Below are 18,448 nucleotides of genomic sequence, written 5' to 3'. Positions count from 1 at the left end.
TTCACAGAATCCTGATGGACTGTCTTGTGGGGAAGGGGGAATGCAAAGGATGGGAGGCTGGGGGAGACAAATGTATCTCTCAATGGCATTAGACTTTCACAAGCACATTTCCATCCACCACAGAAATAAACATCTTACAAAAGCAGAAAATGAAAGGGGAAATAAAATGCTTTTCAAGCTAGTAAAGCTTTTGCAGAACCCCTTTTCAGACAGTGCATGGGAGTGAATTATTAAAAAAAGAGATCAAGTTCTAATCAGTTGCCACCCTGAGGATGACACTTAAATTCAAGATATGGTCTTAATTTATTTTGTTGCTAATTATTTTTTGACACAAAGCAAAGATAAGAAATGTAAAATGATAATCTAGGTTTGCATGATTTATCATACAATCAAGGTATCAGTACATATTAAGCAAACACTGCAAGTTAGCACCACACAGCTTGCAGGCTAAATAATTGTTAAGCATAAACACAGTCTTCCTGAAACAATTAATGCCAGTCTTCAATTTCCAAAGTTGCCTGGTTTTTTCTGCATAAGGATGTTAATTAACAAATGTTAATTTCCTCAGCTTCTCCAGTAAGGGATGCTTTTTTAAAAACAGTCATTTTAAGAACAGATAATTTTACAATTTGTAATGCCTTTATGGATCAAAAGAATCTTACTTATTTGGGATCTCAGAGAAGATTTCTGTCACCCATTTTTCCAATGTATCCAGTGTTTCTAATAAGGAAAGAAAAAAAGAAAGCCAAAAATGTAATTTCCTGAAGATCTAAGACAAATTTGTTATCTCACCAGTTCAGTTATCTCAAAGAGGCTGAAAGTGAGCATATTTTAAAATTGCAAAGTTCTGAATTATAAACTTCAAAGCTGTGGGTTTGAGCCAATTCTTAATATTCACTGAACTGCATCTTTGGTCATAGCTCTGGTTTTATACATACTGCTGAAATCTCAAGCAGATAAAACTGGGATTTAAAGTTCAATAGTATCTAGTGTGACTGTGTAAAGGAATTACCAACACAGGGACCTACAAAATCACCAGTACTTGCTAGACTCATTCCATCCCTCTATGTCCAGAACATACATAGCAGTTTTCATTCCTAAACGCAGTCCTGCAGTGCCAAGAACTCCTTCTCCCCATCCTCTTTCCTACAGGAAATGTGTCAAGACCCATCGGAGATTGCTTGTTTAAGCAAGCATTCTGTACTCCAAAAGTGATGTGGTATATATTTGCTAAGCACAACAACAAAAATGTAGGGGGAGATGGGATGGGACTTTTGTTTCTTTTGTTTTAACAGAGGTAGAAATACAAAGTTGACCTGGCTGGCTATCAGTCCCCACCCTCTTCGTCCCAATCACCAGAAGAAACAATGTTACAATCCATCGCTATGTAAACAATTACTCAAGAGGCATTCAGTGCCATAAGAATTTTACAGGCTAGACAGAAAAGCATAGGAGAAGAAAAGAATTACCACCTCTATTATTACCATCTCCATTTTACAGATGGGAATTGCTATCAGTTTTAGCATTCAACAAAACCCCTAAGCAGAAACCTAACCTGAACGCACACCACTATATTTTCAGCACAGGTCTCTACTGCCTTCTTAAGAAATTTTTTATTCTCAGCAGAAACAACCCATAGGTTCGAAGTTCATTGCTGAAATGAAACTCAATTTGCGTAGAATTTTTCAGTCTACAGCAGAAAAAAAATTTAGAATTTCCATTCTTCCTAGAGAAATGTGTTTTATTTTAAGACCTCTTTTGAAAGAGCCCCAAACAGAACAAGACAACCGGGAGGACGCAGTCTCAGTCTCCCCATTATTTTCTGCAGAGGTTCACTGTAGATGGCAGAGAAACCAGCAGCATTACGTCATTTCAGTGGTCCGACTCTACATTCCTACAAGATTCTTTTCTAAATGTATCTTTGAGATTTTACATTCTATGTTAATCTGGAACCTATTCAACAGTTTCAGTTTAAAGGTTCTCAAAAAGTGTCAGGATGACAATAACACAGCACAACTGCTCAAGTTTCATATGGAAACCAGACTAAAATCTACATATAACTACCTCCTGCAGGACCGGACAACCCACTAAAACAGCTTGGGCTACAGCTGAACTAGTGCCAAAAGCACTACACCAGCAGCAGCAATGAGCCTATTCTTGAGGAACAACTGATGTTACCTTTAGATTGGACAACTAAAGTCATATAGTGGGCAGAGTAATGGCGCTGCCAGAAGTCCCTCAGTCTGGTGTAGGTATCAATATTATTCATTTTAGGCTCGTGTTTGAGTGTATCTGCATTACCTGTAAAGATTAAAAGGTGGTTAGTTATCTAGACATTAGTTACGTCAAGACCAAATATACCAAGAATTTCTTTTCCTCCCCTGGCACTGAGTCTAGTCACGGTAAGCACATTAAAAATAGCTAATAGAAATTTGGAGTTCAAAGAATGTGAACTGAAATTTAGTATCTTCCAATTTCTAGTTCCTGTTATAAAGTCAGTTGATATTTCTATGTCAAGGAAGGACAGAGTCCCCTTGCATTATCAGATCACCCATATCGTGTACTGCACAGCTCACTGTGGGTTGCCAGCTATTCCCTCACCAACAGAACTTGCAGAACAGGGGAGGGGAAAACAGAGGAAAGTATGATGTGCAGTATTTGTCACTAGAGAACTTTATACAAATCATCTACGTTTCAAAGCTGGCTAACTCATCACACTGCAATTACCCATCACACTGCAATTTACATGCTCACCAGCATCACAAGGATGAGGGAGCTAGGACTGTATTGTCCAGGAGAGAAAGGACAAATTTCCCTTCTGCTCCACTCACATGGCTGTGAAGGTCTACTTCTGCAAGTTCAACAGTGAATTATTTACTTTGAAAAGCCTCCTTAGGCACAAATCCAGAAATACTTTATTTTTCCAGGAAATTTTAATAGCAAAAAACAAGCTTAAGCAAGACAGAGATGACTCAGAGAGCACCACCTTCACATTAACAGAAAGTTACATGATTATACGGCTAGGGCAACCTAGCTTTAACATCAGCAAAAAGCAGTATCAGAATGAAAAGTATCTTAAGAAGCAGACAGCTGCTTTTATTCCCAAACATTTTACTGTAAAATGAATAATTGCTCTAAATCTTCTGAGCACGGCTAGTATTCATTGTGATAAGATAGTTCATGTTAGCACAGCTTTTAAGTGGTTAAAAGTTTATGTATTATCAACACTTTATAACATAAATTCAGAACTTACCCCAAAAAAATTTCTTCATAGGATGTCCAGGCCTGGCAAGGCTCCCAAATAGCATCTCCTTTCTGTTTGCATCAGACGGTCTTGCTAGTTGATATTCTGTTAATTTAAAGAATTTGTAGTGGCATGCAACAAAATTTGAGGTCATGTTCCCACAAAACAAAACAAAGCAAAAAACCAGACTGAAAAGGACACAGACACACCTCACAGAGAAATAGTTTTGTTTTAATGTATGATGAAGTACTGAAATACGATAAGAAACAGGACTTGCTAGCCCTAATGATTGTAAGTCAAGAGAAGAGGAAAACCATAGTTCGTTGCTGAGAAGTACAGAAAGGGATAAGGAGGGGAAGCATGTAAAGCCCCAACCTGCCCGTCTGAATGCTCTCAATCCAATAGATTTTATGGGAACACAAGGCCACCAATATTCTACAGTCAGGCCCTGCAGGAAGGGCGAGAGAACAGTTACAAACCTGCTTCTCCCATATTTCACACAGAACAACTTCTAGCCTAGTAATGAAATAAGAAATTGAAAGCTGAGCAAGATAGTTTCCAGCAACGCAGTTTTACAATCAGTTTACACTAATCTAAATATGGGGTTCTGCCAAAATCAAGAACTCACCCTCTCAAACTGAACTTTCCTGTTCCTGTTTTTGCTGGTAATGAGAAACATGCACAGGAGAGCCGTAAAGTAATTACTTTGGCTGGGTTAGTCTGCAGCCAGTTGATCAAGCTGACACAGCTTACTGTCTACAGCTCATTACTACAGCGTCATTACAAGGGAAGGAGTGGATCTGTGTGATGAAGGCAGTGCAAGTGAAGGCATAAGCTGGCTTAAGCTGTTGAAGGAACCACACCACTCAGACACAGGTCCTTGTTTATACTGACTCTTACTTAAATTCAAAGATCAAATTGCCCAGTTTTCCTTCTCAGAGGACAGATGAAGAAGTCTTGGAATACATACCTGAACCAGTCAGTATATCTGCCAATGACTTTTTTTTCTAAAACAGTGAAGTTTTATAGGCAGTATAATGATATACTTCTATATATCTAATAAGAGGAAGTATTCATAACATACTAGAAAATCAAGTGAACACTCCACCCACTTCTATGCCAGCTTCAATTTTCTTCTGTGAAGCAAATTTGTAGTTATTAAGGTTATTAAGCACAATGACCCCAACTTATTATATTTACTCCACGGAGAACTGGAGAGAGCACTGGAGCTTTCTATAGTTGGAGCTATAGGCATGTTGGTCACTGTTTATTTCTTTAAGAAGATGGGCTAAACACAAAGATGCTCTTACCACTGTCTACAGCCTCGACTTCTCTGTCTATTGCATCCCTGATCATGAGCGGGTGAATGAAGAATTGTGCCCACCTATAAAACAGAAAAATTCATATGCTTTTCTTCAGTGTCTATTAAGCTAGGGCAAAAAACTCAACAATTAAAACCAACATCCACTATTTTTAGTTTAAAACGTTGCTTGTCTTACTATGAATTACATCATTCTTGACTGTACTGTCTTAAGGAAAGATAAAAGCCAGTTTTGTGATAGCACCAAAAACCAAAGGGCAGGGCTCCCATGCTCCATAGAGTAGGAATGGATTGGTTGGATACAGTAGGGTATGACATTAATGGATGCAGGAGTATCTGTCTTTACATCCTGAGAATGATCATGCCAAATCAGACAAGTGATCCATCTAGTCTGGTTCCTGGCTCTAACAGGGACTTGTATCAGATGCCTCAGAGGAAATCCTCAGTTCTTCATTAGGTACAACATGATCATAGGGGAAGTTTCTTCCTAACTCCAGGCAACTAATTGTTGATTTATGCCCTGAAACATAAGTTTTTATACCTCTTACAATTTTATTATCTACCACAGAAGCCAGTGTGGTACCCAGCCACATATCTCCTCCTGTACCCATAGAGAGCAGAGCAATGGAAAGGGAGAAATCTGCAATGAATGGAGACTCTGCAGAAGGCTGCCAGAGAATCTCTCTGTTTTATTTGTTAAGATTTTTTAATGATGCACTGAACTTAATGAAGCAAAAGGTTAATGGTAATACATTGTTGACAGAGTTCTATGGCTACAGGACCCATTCATTAAGCTAAAGACTATTGAAAGGTTATGTCTTCCAACTTCTTTAGACCCACAAGTGCTTGAATGAGCAGAAATCATCAGCACCATCTGTTTATCTTCTTCTTATGAGATGCTGTTCTACAGAACTCATAATTTCTGTGTCTCTCCTCCACTAAGTGAGCTGTTGTGACAGACTGCAATCACATTTCTTTATTCTTTTGTACTTCCAAACATCTAAAAGCTGGACTGATCTGCATATAAAAGTTGAACTTGGCCCAGTGAAGTAAAATTTAGGCAATGCTTGGTAAAATGTGCAAACACTTATTCTTGGCATCATCACAGGTATGTATTTTGATGAAAGTAAGTTCACAGTGGAGTCTACTCTTCTCCAGAGATATTTTACGGCATCAAGAATACTCAGCTGGCATGCCCCCGTGAATGAGCAGCTTCCTCTCACTAAAGGAAACCATGCCGACAGGTGGAGCTCTGTCCTCCTAACACATCGCAGAGCACAAAAGAGCAAGTTAAATACTTTTTGACAAAAGATACATACATGACTGAATAACTTGGGTTAGGTTAAATGTATCCTTCTGAGGCATACATTGTACCATAACTTTCAAGGCTGCCCTTCCAGCCACTTCGATGAATTAGACTTGAAACAACAACAACAAAAAATTAAAAACCCCATTAACTCTATCAGGACAGATATTTCAAAGGATGAATCACTGGGATTCCAGGAGCACTTCCCCTCTGAACAGTTGTCACACTGCATTAAATTCATCCTGTCATCAATGCTACTAGTTTAAGGGTGGTAAAACAATCAAAAAGCTATGTGCACTAAGACTTATATGTCGATCTTAAGTAATCACACAGCAGCTACACTGACACTAGCTCAAAAAACTAAGATATCCAAAGAGAAATCATATTTCCTTATATTCAATATCCTCTGTGGTAGCAGGAGTAGCTATGGAAGTTCAGCAACAGCCTTAATCACCCCAAAATAAAGAACTGAATATCTACACCCAACCTCCTGAGGCACATACAAACATTTCTTAACACCTTATCACCATTTATATGAAGTTACCTATCAAGTGCTTCTTTGAAGTACTTCCTCTGCACATCAAACTGGAAGACTGTCCGCTCACAGTCAGTCGAAGCATTGTCACTGCCCCCATGTTTCTTCAGAAATGCATCAAACCCATTCTCATCTGGGTACTTCAAACTGCCCATAAAAACCACTGGAACAAAAATCAGCAGAATTACCAAGATGACATGAATCTGATTACATTAATTGCAGCTATAGCAATCTCTCTTCAGCACAGTGTTACCTACAACTGACCCACAGCCCTCATGCAGAAGCTAACTACTGAACAGCAACAGACCACGTAGTCTGCCCAATAGTTAGTGTAATCTGCCTTTGGCAGAAGGCCCAAATAGACTGGAAATAACAGTGTCTTTCTAGGCATGATTGGCCTCAATTGGTCAAGAGTAGCATTTTAAGATACATCTGGTCAGAAACACTTCATGTGCTTCCTGTGCCTGTATTACTAATTCATCATCTTTTACTAGAGAGATAAAGTCTGTAGCTCCAGCCTAGTTTATAAAAACAGGCAACGTGTTTCCCCCCACGTTTATTGGATAACAGAAAAGTGTACCTTAATGTACAGCCTGCCAAGAGTATGAGACACCTTCTCCCATATTAAGAGTTTCTTATTAAATCAGTATTTTTATAAAAACACAAATTTATTTAACTAATGAAAATAATTTCTGGGGTAGCTGAAATAAGAAATGGTAACTAAAATATGACACAAGTTCAGAGCTAGGTAGCAGTCATTTTGCACCGAAGTTGGAAAAGATGAAATAGGAGCAGATACATACTATGTTCCAGGAAGTGTGCTAATCCAGGCAGATCTTCGGGATCAGAGAAGCTGCCAACAGCAACGCAGAGGGCTGCTGCAGACTAGAGAAAATACAACACTCTCAGCAGAAGCTGCTTCAAGAAACACTTCAGGAAAATCAGGGAATATAAGATAAATCAATCACGACAAGCACAATAAAAAGAAGGTCTAGTCTGAATACCTAATCACAAGGTTTCAGAGCACAAGAAAGATCACTATATATCTTTTCACTCTACAGATTTAAGTACATACCTGCTTTTCTGTACAACCTCTCTTTCTTGTCTCTTCCTTTTCAGCTAGCTCTTCTAATTCACTGTCATCAGGATCATTGAAATCATCATTATCTCCATCATTGTCCTCAGCCTCATCCCCGTCATCACAGTCCTCATCATCAAAACCTTCTCTACCATCCTCAATCTCAGCTCCAGAGTCGTCATCTTCATCACTTTCCTCTTCAGATTCATCATCGTCATTGTCTTCCTCCTCCTCCTCCGAGGATAAAGCAGCTGAGGCACCATCCAAGTAATTCAAATCCGAAATCAAAAGTGCACATAAGCCATTTTGCAGTTTGATATACCTGAAAGAATAATTATTTGCAATGAATACACTCACTTCCCAAATCTGAATTTTCAGAATTGCAGAAATTTCTGTATTTCCTACAATATAGTCTGTGCTCTTCAGCTGAGATTTCCCTAATGAAAAATCTAATGGTAGATAAGAAGGTGAGCAGTTTTATAGTGGGAAAGTAAAAACACTCTTCTGCTATTCATCAGCTATAAGAATAAGAAAGAAGCAATTCAAGGTAGTAGCAGAAGCCCTTCTCCCCATAAGGCCAGGGATTTGGCCTTTTATTTCTTACTCTATGAAATATTTAAGCTACTAGCACCTACTCAGAGAAAATTTCAGGTACTCAGAATAGGCAAACCCAAACTTCAATAGCTTGTTATGCCTCTCAGGCTCTGGGAAATGTGTTATGCGACAGAATTAAGATCTTAGTCTTTGCCTCTAAATATGCCCCAGCGACTCCATTTTATTTGATTTGATCAATGCTTTCTATTAAATGGGGTCTACAGATGTAGTAGGCATGCATTAGAAAGGACAGATCTCCTCTGTGGGCTCAAGAAAATAAGTCACAGTGAGTTGGTTGGGTTGCTATCAAGAACCAATATACAGAGTTCCCTGTATGTGTGTATACATACATAGAATTTTTTATTTACGTCTGTGCATGTATATGTAAAAAACCCGTAAGCCCTCTGTCCAGCACTCTTCTACAACTTTTCCGGCTGAGGACTGCAAACACCAATGCTTTGCACTACAAGATCTCTCAGAAGTATTAGTTTCATATCAGATCAGGAATAGTCAGTCACAATTTGTCAAATCAGCCAGAGCACCCCCTCCGGGAGCTTAAGCTGCAAAAAGGAAGGAATGCTGGACCCAGAAAATACTTGATCCAACCTAAGAACTAGAGTGACATAGACAGGCGGTATCTGATCCAGTGAAAAAACTGCTGTTATAAGATAAACCCACGGTTATACCCACCCTCATAGAAAAATCTGAGTTACACAGCAAGTTTACACCAGATCAGAACTTTGCAATGTGGCCACTGTTATAATTAGGTAGCAGAAATTTCAAAGCAGATATCCAGATCAAGCTACGTGGTAAGTACCCAAAAGAAAAACGAAAGGCACATTGTGCGTTTTCCACCTCCATGGTTCCCAAAGTTTCTCACAGGTTTCATTCATGGCTATCATTACATAATTTCAATGTTTCCCAGCAATAAAAGCATGTGTTACTATCAATATTCCAACTCAAAATATTAAGTCAACATAAGTTTCACTCTTTATCAGAGCTGCAAGCCACCTGCCTTGGCTCCACAAACTACAGACCAGCCTGGAAACTAATTACACAGAATACCTCTCTCCCAACCGAATTTCATGGGGATGTATTTGGAGGAAAGGAGTAAAAAGCATATTGTGACAAGAGTTAAGCAGTTGTGATACAAAGGAAAAAAAACCACACTTCTTGGACTACTTAGTCTATGAAAAAAAAACCAAAAACCTAAAGAACCAATGTTTAATAGTTGTTTATGAATTATGACCACTCATCCAAAGGGAGTTGATAGCACCTACGCTGGGCCATGGTTTCATAATCACTAACCCGTTTTGCTTGCTGCAGGACCACTGAGCAGTACTCAGTCAAAATCACAAGTGTATTTTTGTTTGTTTAAATTACAGCACATAGCATGTAACTTGCAGAGATGGTAGGATTAACTGCAGGAGGTACAGATAGTACTAGATTCATGCAAATGTCTGGGTGCAAAGTTAATCATCCATACAATTCTGAAAGTCTGGAACAACTGCGTGTGTTTGCACCACACACACGTCACATTATGCAGCTGCAGAACTTCTGAAGGCACAACAGGGCTTCTAAAAACATATACCATACACCTGGGCACTCCAGCCCCTGGAGACCTCAGAGCCCCAGACAGTGACAAGCCAATATTGCTACAGCGTGCCTTCCAGTACAACCACCAACTTCTCCTCTGCATACAACTGCCATCTTCAGGTTTTCAGGGCCCATCAGGAACACTTATGATCAACAGACAGTCGCGGAAAGCAGAGAACAGCACAGTGCCATTCTTCCAGAAGAACAATTTGCTATAAAGTAGTTTGGCCAGGTGTACCCAGTAGCTCTTGTTGATCCTTTCCACATACCTCCATTAAACTAATGGAGCAGATGATACTAATTTCACATTACTCATCTTCAGGCTTGTGGGTGTTACCTACTAGGACAGAAGCACCCAGTAGCAAGGCAACAATTGATCTAAGCTGCTGTTGAAGGTTATCAGATTTCACTTAGGAGGATCTAGAACAGTTTAGGTTATACTGAGCAGAGGCATCAACTGATATAGGTATTCTTTACTTTTTCCATGTTTCAGTACAATGGAAAAGGACAAGGGTAATCAATACATAAGTATCAATTAGTATGCAAAATACAGAACAGAAAAAATGCAATTGCTTAACATAGCAGCAGAAGCAAGTGTGGTCCAATTGCTTTTTTGAAGCACTGTACAAGCAATTGATACAAATAAGGCTTAAATATAAAATAGAATTCAAATTCTTAAAGATTCTTTTTAAACATCCTGGACAAATTTCAACAGGATTATTCTCACACCAAGTTTTTTCTTGTATCAGTGATACCTTTTTAACAGTTATGGAAGTCTTGAAATATATATCAATGCATAATAAACAGTTTGGGAAGTGTTTTTATTTCCTGATTACCCAAAATAAGCAATACAAGCTCATGAAATTCCACATATGAATCAATTCAAATAAAACTCACATTTTGTAAGGAAAACTCAGCAGAGATAACTACCCATACATAGCTCTAATGAACAGAACCAACTTTATGACGATAATTTTTGTCCCAAACAACTCATTTTTGAAAATACGTTCTGTAATCTGTAAGAACTCTTTTGTTTTTATAATAATTGTATTTGAGAAGATAAAATATAACATTTTCCACTAAGTTAAGACTGATGTCACCAGATGGACACGTTAAGCTCACTGTGACTGGTCTGCAGTTATACGTCACTGATGCAGGAACAGAGCAGAAAGTGTATATGCATCATCAAACCACCTGCCATTGAATTTACTTAGGAAGTTTGGTATATAGTTAGCGGACACAGGTATGCTTTACTTTCAGCCACACTGAAGTTCTCTTTCCTAAGGGTAACGTTTGGGTCTGTTCTGTGCAAGGCTCTCTTCCCACAAACGGAAATCAGTCTGAAAAGATGTGACCCTCTGCCTCCAAATGAAAAAAAATCTGTTAAGCATGGACAGTAGGATTTCTTGAACATGTTGGCATTTGTTTATTCTATGCTATAAGCAAATACACTCTCCAATTCTCTATGTGCAGAGGAGGTTCCTACAGCTCTAAATAGATAGCCAGTGACAGTTTTCAATGGATTTCCCGAGCTTCATCACTGCACTGGTTCAGGTAGCAAAGGCAGAAGTTTCCTAAGCTGCCAGCCTCTGTAACTGTGAACTCTACAGGAAGACTAGTCTCCTGCAAATTAGTATGCGTAAGAATGTCATCAGGAGAGACAGGCAGAAGAAGCAGCAAGGAAGTACGGCAAGAAGGGAGGGAAGAAGTTTCTCCCTAAGCCAATGGGCACAGTCGTCTTCACGCAGCCAGCAGTGAATTTCACTGCCAACCAATGTCACTGCAAATCCAAAATTCAGTTCCAGGCTTAGGCAGATTCTCCACTGGCTGCATAGATTAAAGATCATAAAGAGTAAAGATAAAAAAAAGCATCTCTAACAAGGGCTGAATAATCATCTGCCTAACAGAAAGAAGTTATAACCGTGTCCCTTCAAGAATGACTGCCTCAAAGCATCCAAAGAGCTCAACCTCCACTGCCTGCTCTCAGCTGAATCTCTGCTGCAAGAAGGCCACAGAGGCTGTGGGCTGCGCTCGGGGAAAGCAATCTTTTTTAGCACTTTCAGGGGTATTACTCAGAAATATACAAACGAACGCACAAGCAAAATAGCGGCATAAAAATAATTTCTGTCTCAACTCACTGACGTATTTGTGTTAAGATCTGGAAGCTCATCTAAAACGGGAAGAGTAACAACCTGCTTTTAAGTTGGCATCTGCTCTGTAATACTTCAATTGCATTTCACACTTCAGCTTAACGTTTTCGGAACAGAGCTGCCTGGACACGGGCTGCAAGCTAACAATTTGATATCGCTGCGCCTTGAAAACGTAGCTCCACAACAGCGTCCTCGGACAAGTACTGATTTTTCCTTCGTATGCGGGCCCCGAACCTGTTACTGCACACAAACCAGGGAGCCCGTCTTCAGAATAAACACACCCGTGAAGCCCCAGTCTCCATGTTTCGCCGAGAGGCCCGTCATTCCCCCAGCCACCGAGACGAGCCCGACTTGAAGCGCCCAGGGTGCCGCCGGCGGTGGAGGGGTGCCCGGCACCCTCGGCACACGGGGCAGGCCGGCGCCCAGCCCCACCGCCGCCTCCCCGCTCCGGCCGGGGCTGGCCCGCCGCGGCCATGGGAAGGGAAGGGAAGGGAAGGGAAGGGAAGGGAGGGGAGGGGAGGGGAGGGGAGGCCCCCGCTCCCCCCCTCCCAGAACGGCCCGAGGCCGCCTCAACGGCGACGGCTCGCCCTCCCTGCGCCCCGCCTCAAGCCTCCCCTGGCCGCCGACCCTCACCGGTACTGCTTGGGGTCGCTGGGGGACTTGACGATGTCGCTGTCGCCGAGGTTGGCACGGAGACCGACGTCCCCGCGGTCCTCCTCTTCCCCGTGAGGCGAACGGCCTCTGGCGTCGCGGCCACCCTCCCCGGCCTGCTGCCCCACCGTCAGCTCCGGGCAGCTGTAGCTGGACGTCGCCTTGTTCCTGCCGGGCATGGCGGCGGTGGCACGGCACCACAACGGCCAGCCCCGGGCCCGGCCCCTCCCCGCCCCCACCCGCGCGACAAGGCCCCTCCGTGCGAAGGCGGCCGCCAGACTGCGCATGCGCCGCCCCCGCCGCCGGCCGCCCGCGGCCCGGCCCGCTTCCGCCGCACGAGGAAGTAGCCGTGACGGTTGCGACGGCTCGGACCGCACCAGTCAGCGCCCGCCGCGGTGCCAGGTGGGGAAAACGGGCCAATCCCAGGCCCTCGCTTGGCCGGAGAGGGCTCTGATTGGTGGAGGGAATGCTGGTGGCGTGGTAGAGGTAGGGGAAACCATGAATAGGGAGAGCGGCGGAGGGAAAGGCAGCCCCTTTCAGAACTCAGCCTGGCGGGACAGAGAGCTCAGAGGGAGGAGGGGAAGACGGAAACATAGAGCTAGGTCCCGGGAATTCCTCTCTATGCCGTCGCGGTCCGACATTTACGCCCGCCTGCCGTGCGGGCTCCCCCCCCCTCTTACGTTGGAATAGTCCAACCGCCGGTTGGTGCAAGCCAGCCCTCTCCTGTCACTTCCTTCAACTATTGGTCCCGGTAGCTGTCGCTCACTCCCGACAGGACCAATCAGCTCGCGCAAGCCTCCCGAGGCGCAGGCAGGCTCCTGTCCAGGTCCAGGTGCAGGTCCCTGTCATAGCGCCGGGGCGCGGCTTGGAAACGAGCCGGTGAGGTCAGCGCCGAGGGTCCGCCTGCAAGCCCAGCTCCGCCGCGGGCACCGCCGGCAGCAGCAGTCCCGAGACCAGCGGCGAAAGCCGGCCGGTAGGTGGAGCCTGACGTGATGCACTCGAGACCGGCGCTTGGCACGAAGGAACGGGATCGTGGTCACCAGCCTCACTCAGCGATCGTTAGGAAAGCTCAACGCTAACACCATTGAATCAGTTAAGAGAAATGTGACTGTTCTCAGGGTTCAAAAGGCCTGATCCCACTGCTGCCTTGATAGCAAAACTAGCTTCCAGCTGCTATGGAATGAGCTAGAGTTAAGTTTGCAATTTTATTTTAACCAGCGGTAGCATTCGACTCTTGAAAGATCCAGTACCTGCTCAGTGGGGACTGCTGATTTTTTTAAATTTTATCTTTGCAGTTCAGTAGGTCTTAGCATTTTCCAGTTTATGCATATACTTTTTCCCCCGTGAAACCTCAGCATCACAGCAAGTTCAAGTCTTGACACCAGGAATGCCGCTTTTCCTTATCTTGCATCTCTTTGAAGCTGGCATTTCCAGATGGCATACATTGCCATCATCCTTTTTCTTGTAATGCTTCGAGAGCTGTTAAGATTGCCATTGCATTTATTACATCCTTTTTGCATTGTTCCACATTTGTTTAGTTTTCTGCTATTCCTGTAAAACTAGCGCTGTTACCTGTTTTGTGTGCATAAGTTCATATTGACTGCAAAAGATATGAAAGCAAAATTAAGGGGACAGACTGGATGTCTGCCCAATATTTTACTGCTTTATTTCTCCACAAGATGGAAGCCAAGACCCACATCTACCCCAGAGGCTCCTGTATGGCTTTTACCAGAGAACTACACACACAGTCCTGTATTGTACATGGAAAGGGAGAAGCTTGTGAAGAGCAGTCGCATCTTTCCTTTCATATTCTAGTACAAACCCCCCCCCCTTTTTTTAATCTTGTAATCATTCTGTTTTATCAATGCTACCATCCTAGGCCACAGCCAGTCAAATGGAAGGCTCTATACAAAATCCGATCAAGCATTTTGGGTTTGTCTTTGGTGCAAGCAGGTCTGTTATTTCCCTTGCCGTAACAAATTGTTGTCTTGCATTCTGCCATTACCTCCTACAGGCTAATACAAGTAACGATTATCACCAGTGATACTCAGATCAACTGCATTCACTTAAGGCAAAAGGCTTTCTCCATATCCATTCACAGCTTTTAGTGCAAATGTTAAGATGATGAGATACATAAAATATATATTAATAGACGTGTCAGTTGGCTATGATGATTTGATTTCTTGAAATAAACTCTGCAGGATTTCTGCACCAAGTCTACATGTATGCAATACAGGGCAGGGTGGAATTCATAACTGCCATGCGACTGCTTTGCTGGTGTACTGCAAAAAACCAATTCTGCCCATCCTAGCTTGAAGGGCCTAGAATGTAATTGTATTCTTCAAAAAAAAAAAAAAACCACACACATCTGACTTGACTAGAACACAGTGAAACACTATTAGATATTGGATAGAAAAGGGAAAGTTTTTTTTTTCCCCCTAGCAAAAAATAAGGTGAGTAAACCAAAGGAATTGAAACTCCATTTCTGCTGAACCCATTTTCTTTTTTTACCATTGAGTTGCTGAGCTGAAAAAATCATTATTTGCACTGAGGTACTCCATTATACCTGCACAGCTCAAAATCATCGCTCCCCGCTGTGGAAGTTTTTTATTTCTTTTTGCTAGTTACACAAGTTGCCCTAAAACCTGCATCTGCTACAATTAAAACACTGCACATTCATTGGCCAAATAATCCTTCATTGTACTTTAAATATGCATAGTGATCCCCAATTGCTGGGCTCAAAGATCATCACCCTGTCAAAAAAGACAAATGTAGTTTGATGTATTTTAAAACCATTAAAAATATACCTTCTTTGTACATGGACACAATTGCCCAATGCTCATAATGCAGCTCACAAGCTCTCTGGCTACACCCAGTGACTACATTTCTCTTTATTTTGCAGTTTCAAGGGTTTAGATACAATAACCACATTCCTAGCACTGCACAAATTGCACTTCCAGTACTAGATAACACACACCCAAAATACATCACAGTAAAGGTTACTGAAAGCAACACACAAAGGAAGGGATCACGCCTTTACCACAATGAGCCCAAACTACATCAATGTAGTTGCATTTTTCTCCAGAATATTGTGCTTTTTTCTTAGAACTATCACCCTTTGAGACACAACAGAATGAAGTTACAGGAGCATTTGCTTGTGTCACGATCCAGCAAATTACAGTGCAGCGGGCAGAGACTCCAGTTTCTGACATCAGAAAGTCTCCTCAGTCACAGGAGTCCATAGGCCTAACGTAAAGCCGTAAAACTTTTTCAGAATTTTCACTTTAAGACAGCAAACTCTCTGTATCACCTAATTTACATTTACAGACACAATTTGCAATTACTATTTGGCGCTGGGATGTGAAACAAGTGTGTGATGACAAAGGCATACAGCGTATGTGATTTCACCAACTGGCAAAAGCAGCTCCTCCATATATTTCAGAGAAATACAAGTTCTGTGTGTGGCTAATGCACACAGAGATGTAGAAGATTTGTAATTTTAGAGATGTTGGAAGTATAAGAATATTTTAGAAGTTAAATATTAAAAATTTTTCCTTCCTTCAAGGAATGATGCAACAAAACATCCCTAGAATAACTCTAACAGGATGTCTTTGCCATTTTTCATTTGCAGTTATGTTTTATTAATCAATCTTTCTTTTTTTAAATTATACTTCATGGTTGAATCCGAAAGAAGAAAAAAACATCCACACACACAAACACCCATCTAGCACAAAATAAGAAAAAATAAATCAACAACAAAATGCAGAAAGAAAATCTAATAATATTTGCCAACAGTCACATTTTGGTTCCTGATATTTTTATCTTTCTGAGACAGTGCTGTTCCAAGTCTTACATGTCAGATTTTGCCTCCAACTAAGCATGCAGCAGCCAATTCCTCCTTCCCTTTGTCCCACAACAAATCCACCATCAAGCAGTAGATCAGAGTGGATCCAAGTCTGGAGAGGTAAAACTACAGGATATAGAGGAAAAGCTGCAGGACAGTCAGCTCTTGTGCTTCCAGAAACAAGCGATTAGACATCGCAAGGTGCCAAACACATCAACACCGCCAGCCCTCTGCAAGCTGTCACCAGTGATGGTGGAGAAGGTTGCACCAGCCAAGAGCAGGTACGGCTGCAAGGCCTCCGCCTCCTCCTCCCCTGCCTGCCAGCTTTGCTTCCTCCATGTGCTCTTCCTCCATTTAGAGCCTTGACACAAAATCGTCTAGAGGACAGCAACAATGACTCAAAATATCTGGGGATAGGGTTTTTTTTTTTAATGTAAAAAAAAGCATACTCTTGCTTTAAAAGAGATTTTTGTCCCCATTTTCTTTTAGCCCTGGTTCCTTCTGGTGGGTTTTTATACTGTTCTGGACCAAAAAAAACCCCTTTTTCTGCAGTAGAGGAATTTCTAATTAAACACAATATTCTCTCTGGAAATAACATTTGCAATGCTATACAATTCTTTTGCTTCAGTGTAACTGACATTAACACTAGGTGCACTTACAATACTTAGTTGTTTTTTTTTTTTAAATTATTGGATGAGGAAATATATTAACACTTCAGCACATTAAACAAACATACCAATTTCCTACAACAGACACTTCTGTCTTTGGACTACATGATAATGCATCACCACAAATGAAAAGATAAAATTTAGTCAGGAAAGGAAAAGGACATTTCTCAGTGAGAAAGGTCACTAGCATGAGCAGTTCTGCTGCGAAGGGGGTGGGTTGTCTGTGAGTCGCATGCTCCTTCCAGAAGTGCCCCTGGAAGGGTCTGATTCTATACTCTCCGACATCTTTTCACAGATTATATCCACGAGACGCTCAAACACCTGCCTTACATTGATGTTTTCTTTGGCACTAGCTTCAAAATAGTCAAAACCTGTGAGAAAAAGTGGAAGGGAAAAAAAAAAAAAAAATCAATGGAGACTGATTGTATTGGAGATGGTTTTAAAAATACTTTTTGTTTTTTTTCAGAATTCACCTTAAGAAAACAAGACATTAGACAATTCTTAAGCTAAGTTGATCCCCACAATTTCAGAACAACGAGCAGAAATCGTTCTAAAATTTATGAAGAATCAATTAGAGTCAAAAGCAGAAGCAGATCCCTACCATAGCCCTGGTAAACACATCTGCAGATGATACAGATCTGAGTAAACTCAGGACAAAGCAGTCAAATTCTCCCAATGCCCCTAACTGGTACCGTGCGAAGGGACCTTCCGGGGCTCCCCACACCCCTGCCCGACAGGGCCAGGCTTACTCTATGAACCACCACTGCCGTCTGGCAAGAGCAGAGACCAGAAAGAGAAGCAAGATCGTGGTTGTATTTCTTCTGCTGGTCAACTTCTGCTCTTGTGAGCAAAATGCTCCATGATTTTGGTCCTGGTTTTCCCGTTCTATGTCTCACTACACAGAAAGCTCTTCAGGGTGATTAATACTCGTACAGCACATGAGATAACAGAGCACCCATCCTGACAAGGGCTGTTCAGCACTGCTGAATTACAGATAATGTTGAGTGCCTCCTGCAGAGTCGTTTCAGCGTCCAGTCACCAGCTCCTAGCTGCAGTGATGGGTACGAATTCTCAAAACACTGACCCTTTCTCATTAAAACAAACCCAAAACAAAACAAAAAACACCAGAACAACCAAAAAACCAAACGAAACAAACAAAAAAAACCCAAAAAAAACCCCCAACAGCAAGGCTGGAGTTATGCCAAGGTGGGGATGGCAAACAGACAGCTATTCCTGTTGCCTCCCATTGACACCCCGCACTACACAAGAACCAGCCTTCTCACAGATGAGCCTGAACCCTGCCTTAGACAGCAGAAATGTGCTGAACTGTAAAGCATTTCTTTATTTTTTCTAACCCCAGGGGCTTCAAAGGCAACCATCACTTACAATGGCTGTTGCTTCTGTTCTACCAAGTTATTATATTGCCAACAGCAAGAGTTCAAGCACCACAGAGAGTTTATT

At 42.0% G+C, this 18,448-nt stretch overlaps 3 protein-coding genes across 5 annotated transcripts in view; 1 reads left to right on the top strand and 2 right to left on the bottom strand.

Annotated features, from left to right (window-relative positions):
• Window positions 1–12,771, bottom strand: part of NRDC (nardilysin convertase) — a 29,751-nt gene extending 16,980 nt beyond the window's left edge. Inside the window, exons 1-8 of the mRNA XM_075097623.1 lie at window positions 12,458–12,771; window positions 7,482–7,806; window positions 7,210–7,291; window positions 6,416–6,569; window positions 4,555–4,628; window positions 3,254–3,349; window positions 2,179–2,301; window positions 663–720 (exon numbers count right to left, since the gene is read on the bottom strand). Coding sequence (XP_074953724.1) covers window positions 663–720; window positions 2,179–2,301; window positions 3,254–3,349; window positions 4,555–4,628; window positions 6,416–6,569; window positions 7,210–7,291; window positions 7,482–7,806; window positions 12,458–12,762 — 1,217 coding nt within the window. The 5' untranslated portion in view covers window positions 12,763–12,771. The remainder of the gene's footprint in view (window positions 1–662; window positions 721–2,178; window positions 2,302–3,253; window positions 3,350–4,554; window positions 4,629–6,415; window positions 6,570–7,209; window positions 7,292–7,481; window positions 7,807–12,457) is intronic.
• LOC142059163 (transcription factor BTF3 homolog 4) overlaps window positions 1–18,448 on the top strand; it is a 186,908-nt gene that overhangs the window by 83,229 nt on the left and 85,231 nt on the right. The window lies entirely within an intron of this gene.
• RAB3B (RAB3B, member RAS oncogene family) overlaps window positions 15,343–18,448 on the bottom strand; it is a 59,098-nt gene continuing 55,992 nt past the window's right edge. For all 3 annotated transcript variants that reach the window (XM_075097637.1, XM_075097636.1, XM_075097638.1), the window contains one exon: window positions 15,343–17,358. In XM_075097637.1, coding sequence (XP_074953738.1) covers window positions 17,171–17,358 — 188 coding nt within the window. In that variant the 3' untranslated portion in view covers window positions 15,343–17,170. The remainder of the gene's footprint in view (window positions 17,359–18,448) is intronic.

This window comes from Phalacrocorax aristotelis, chromosome 6, assembly GCF_949628215.1.
Source record: "Phalacrocorax aristotelis chromosome 6, bGulAri2.1, whole genome shotgun sequence".
Taxonomy (NCBI): Eukaryota; Metazoa; Chordata; class Aves; order Suliformes; family Phalacrocoracidae; genus Phalacrocorax; species Phalacrocorax aristotelis.
This window is presented reverse-complemented; position numbering and strand designations above follow the sequence as displayed.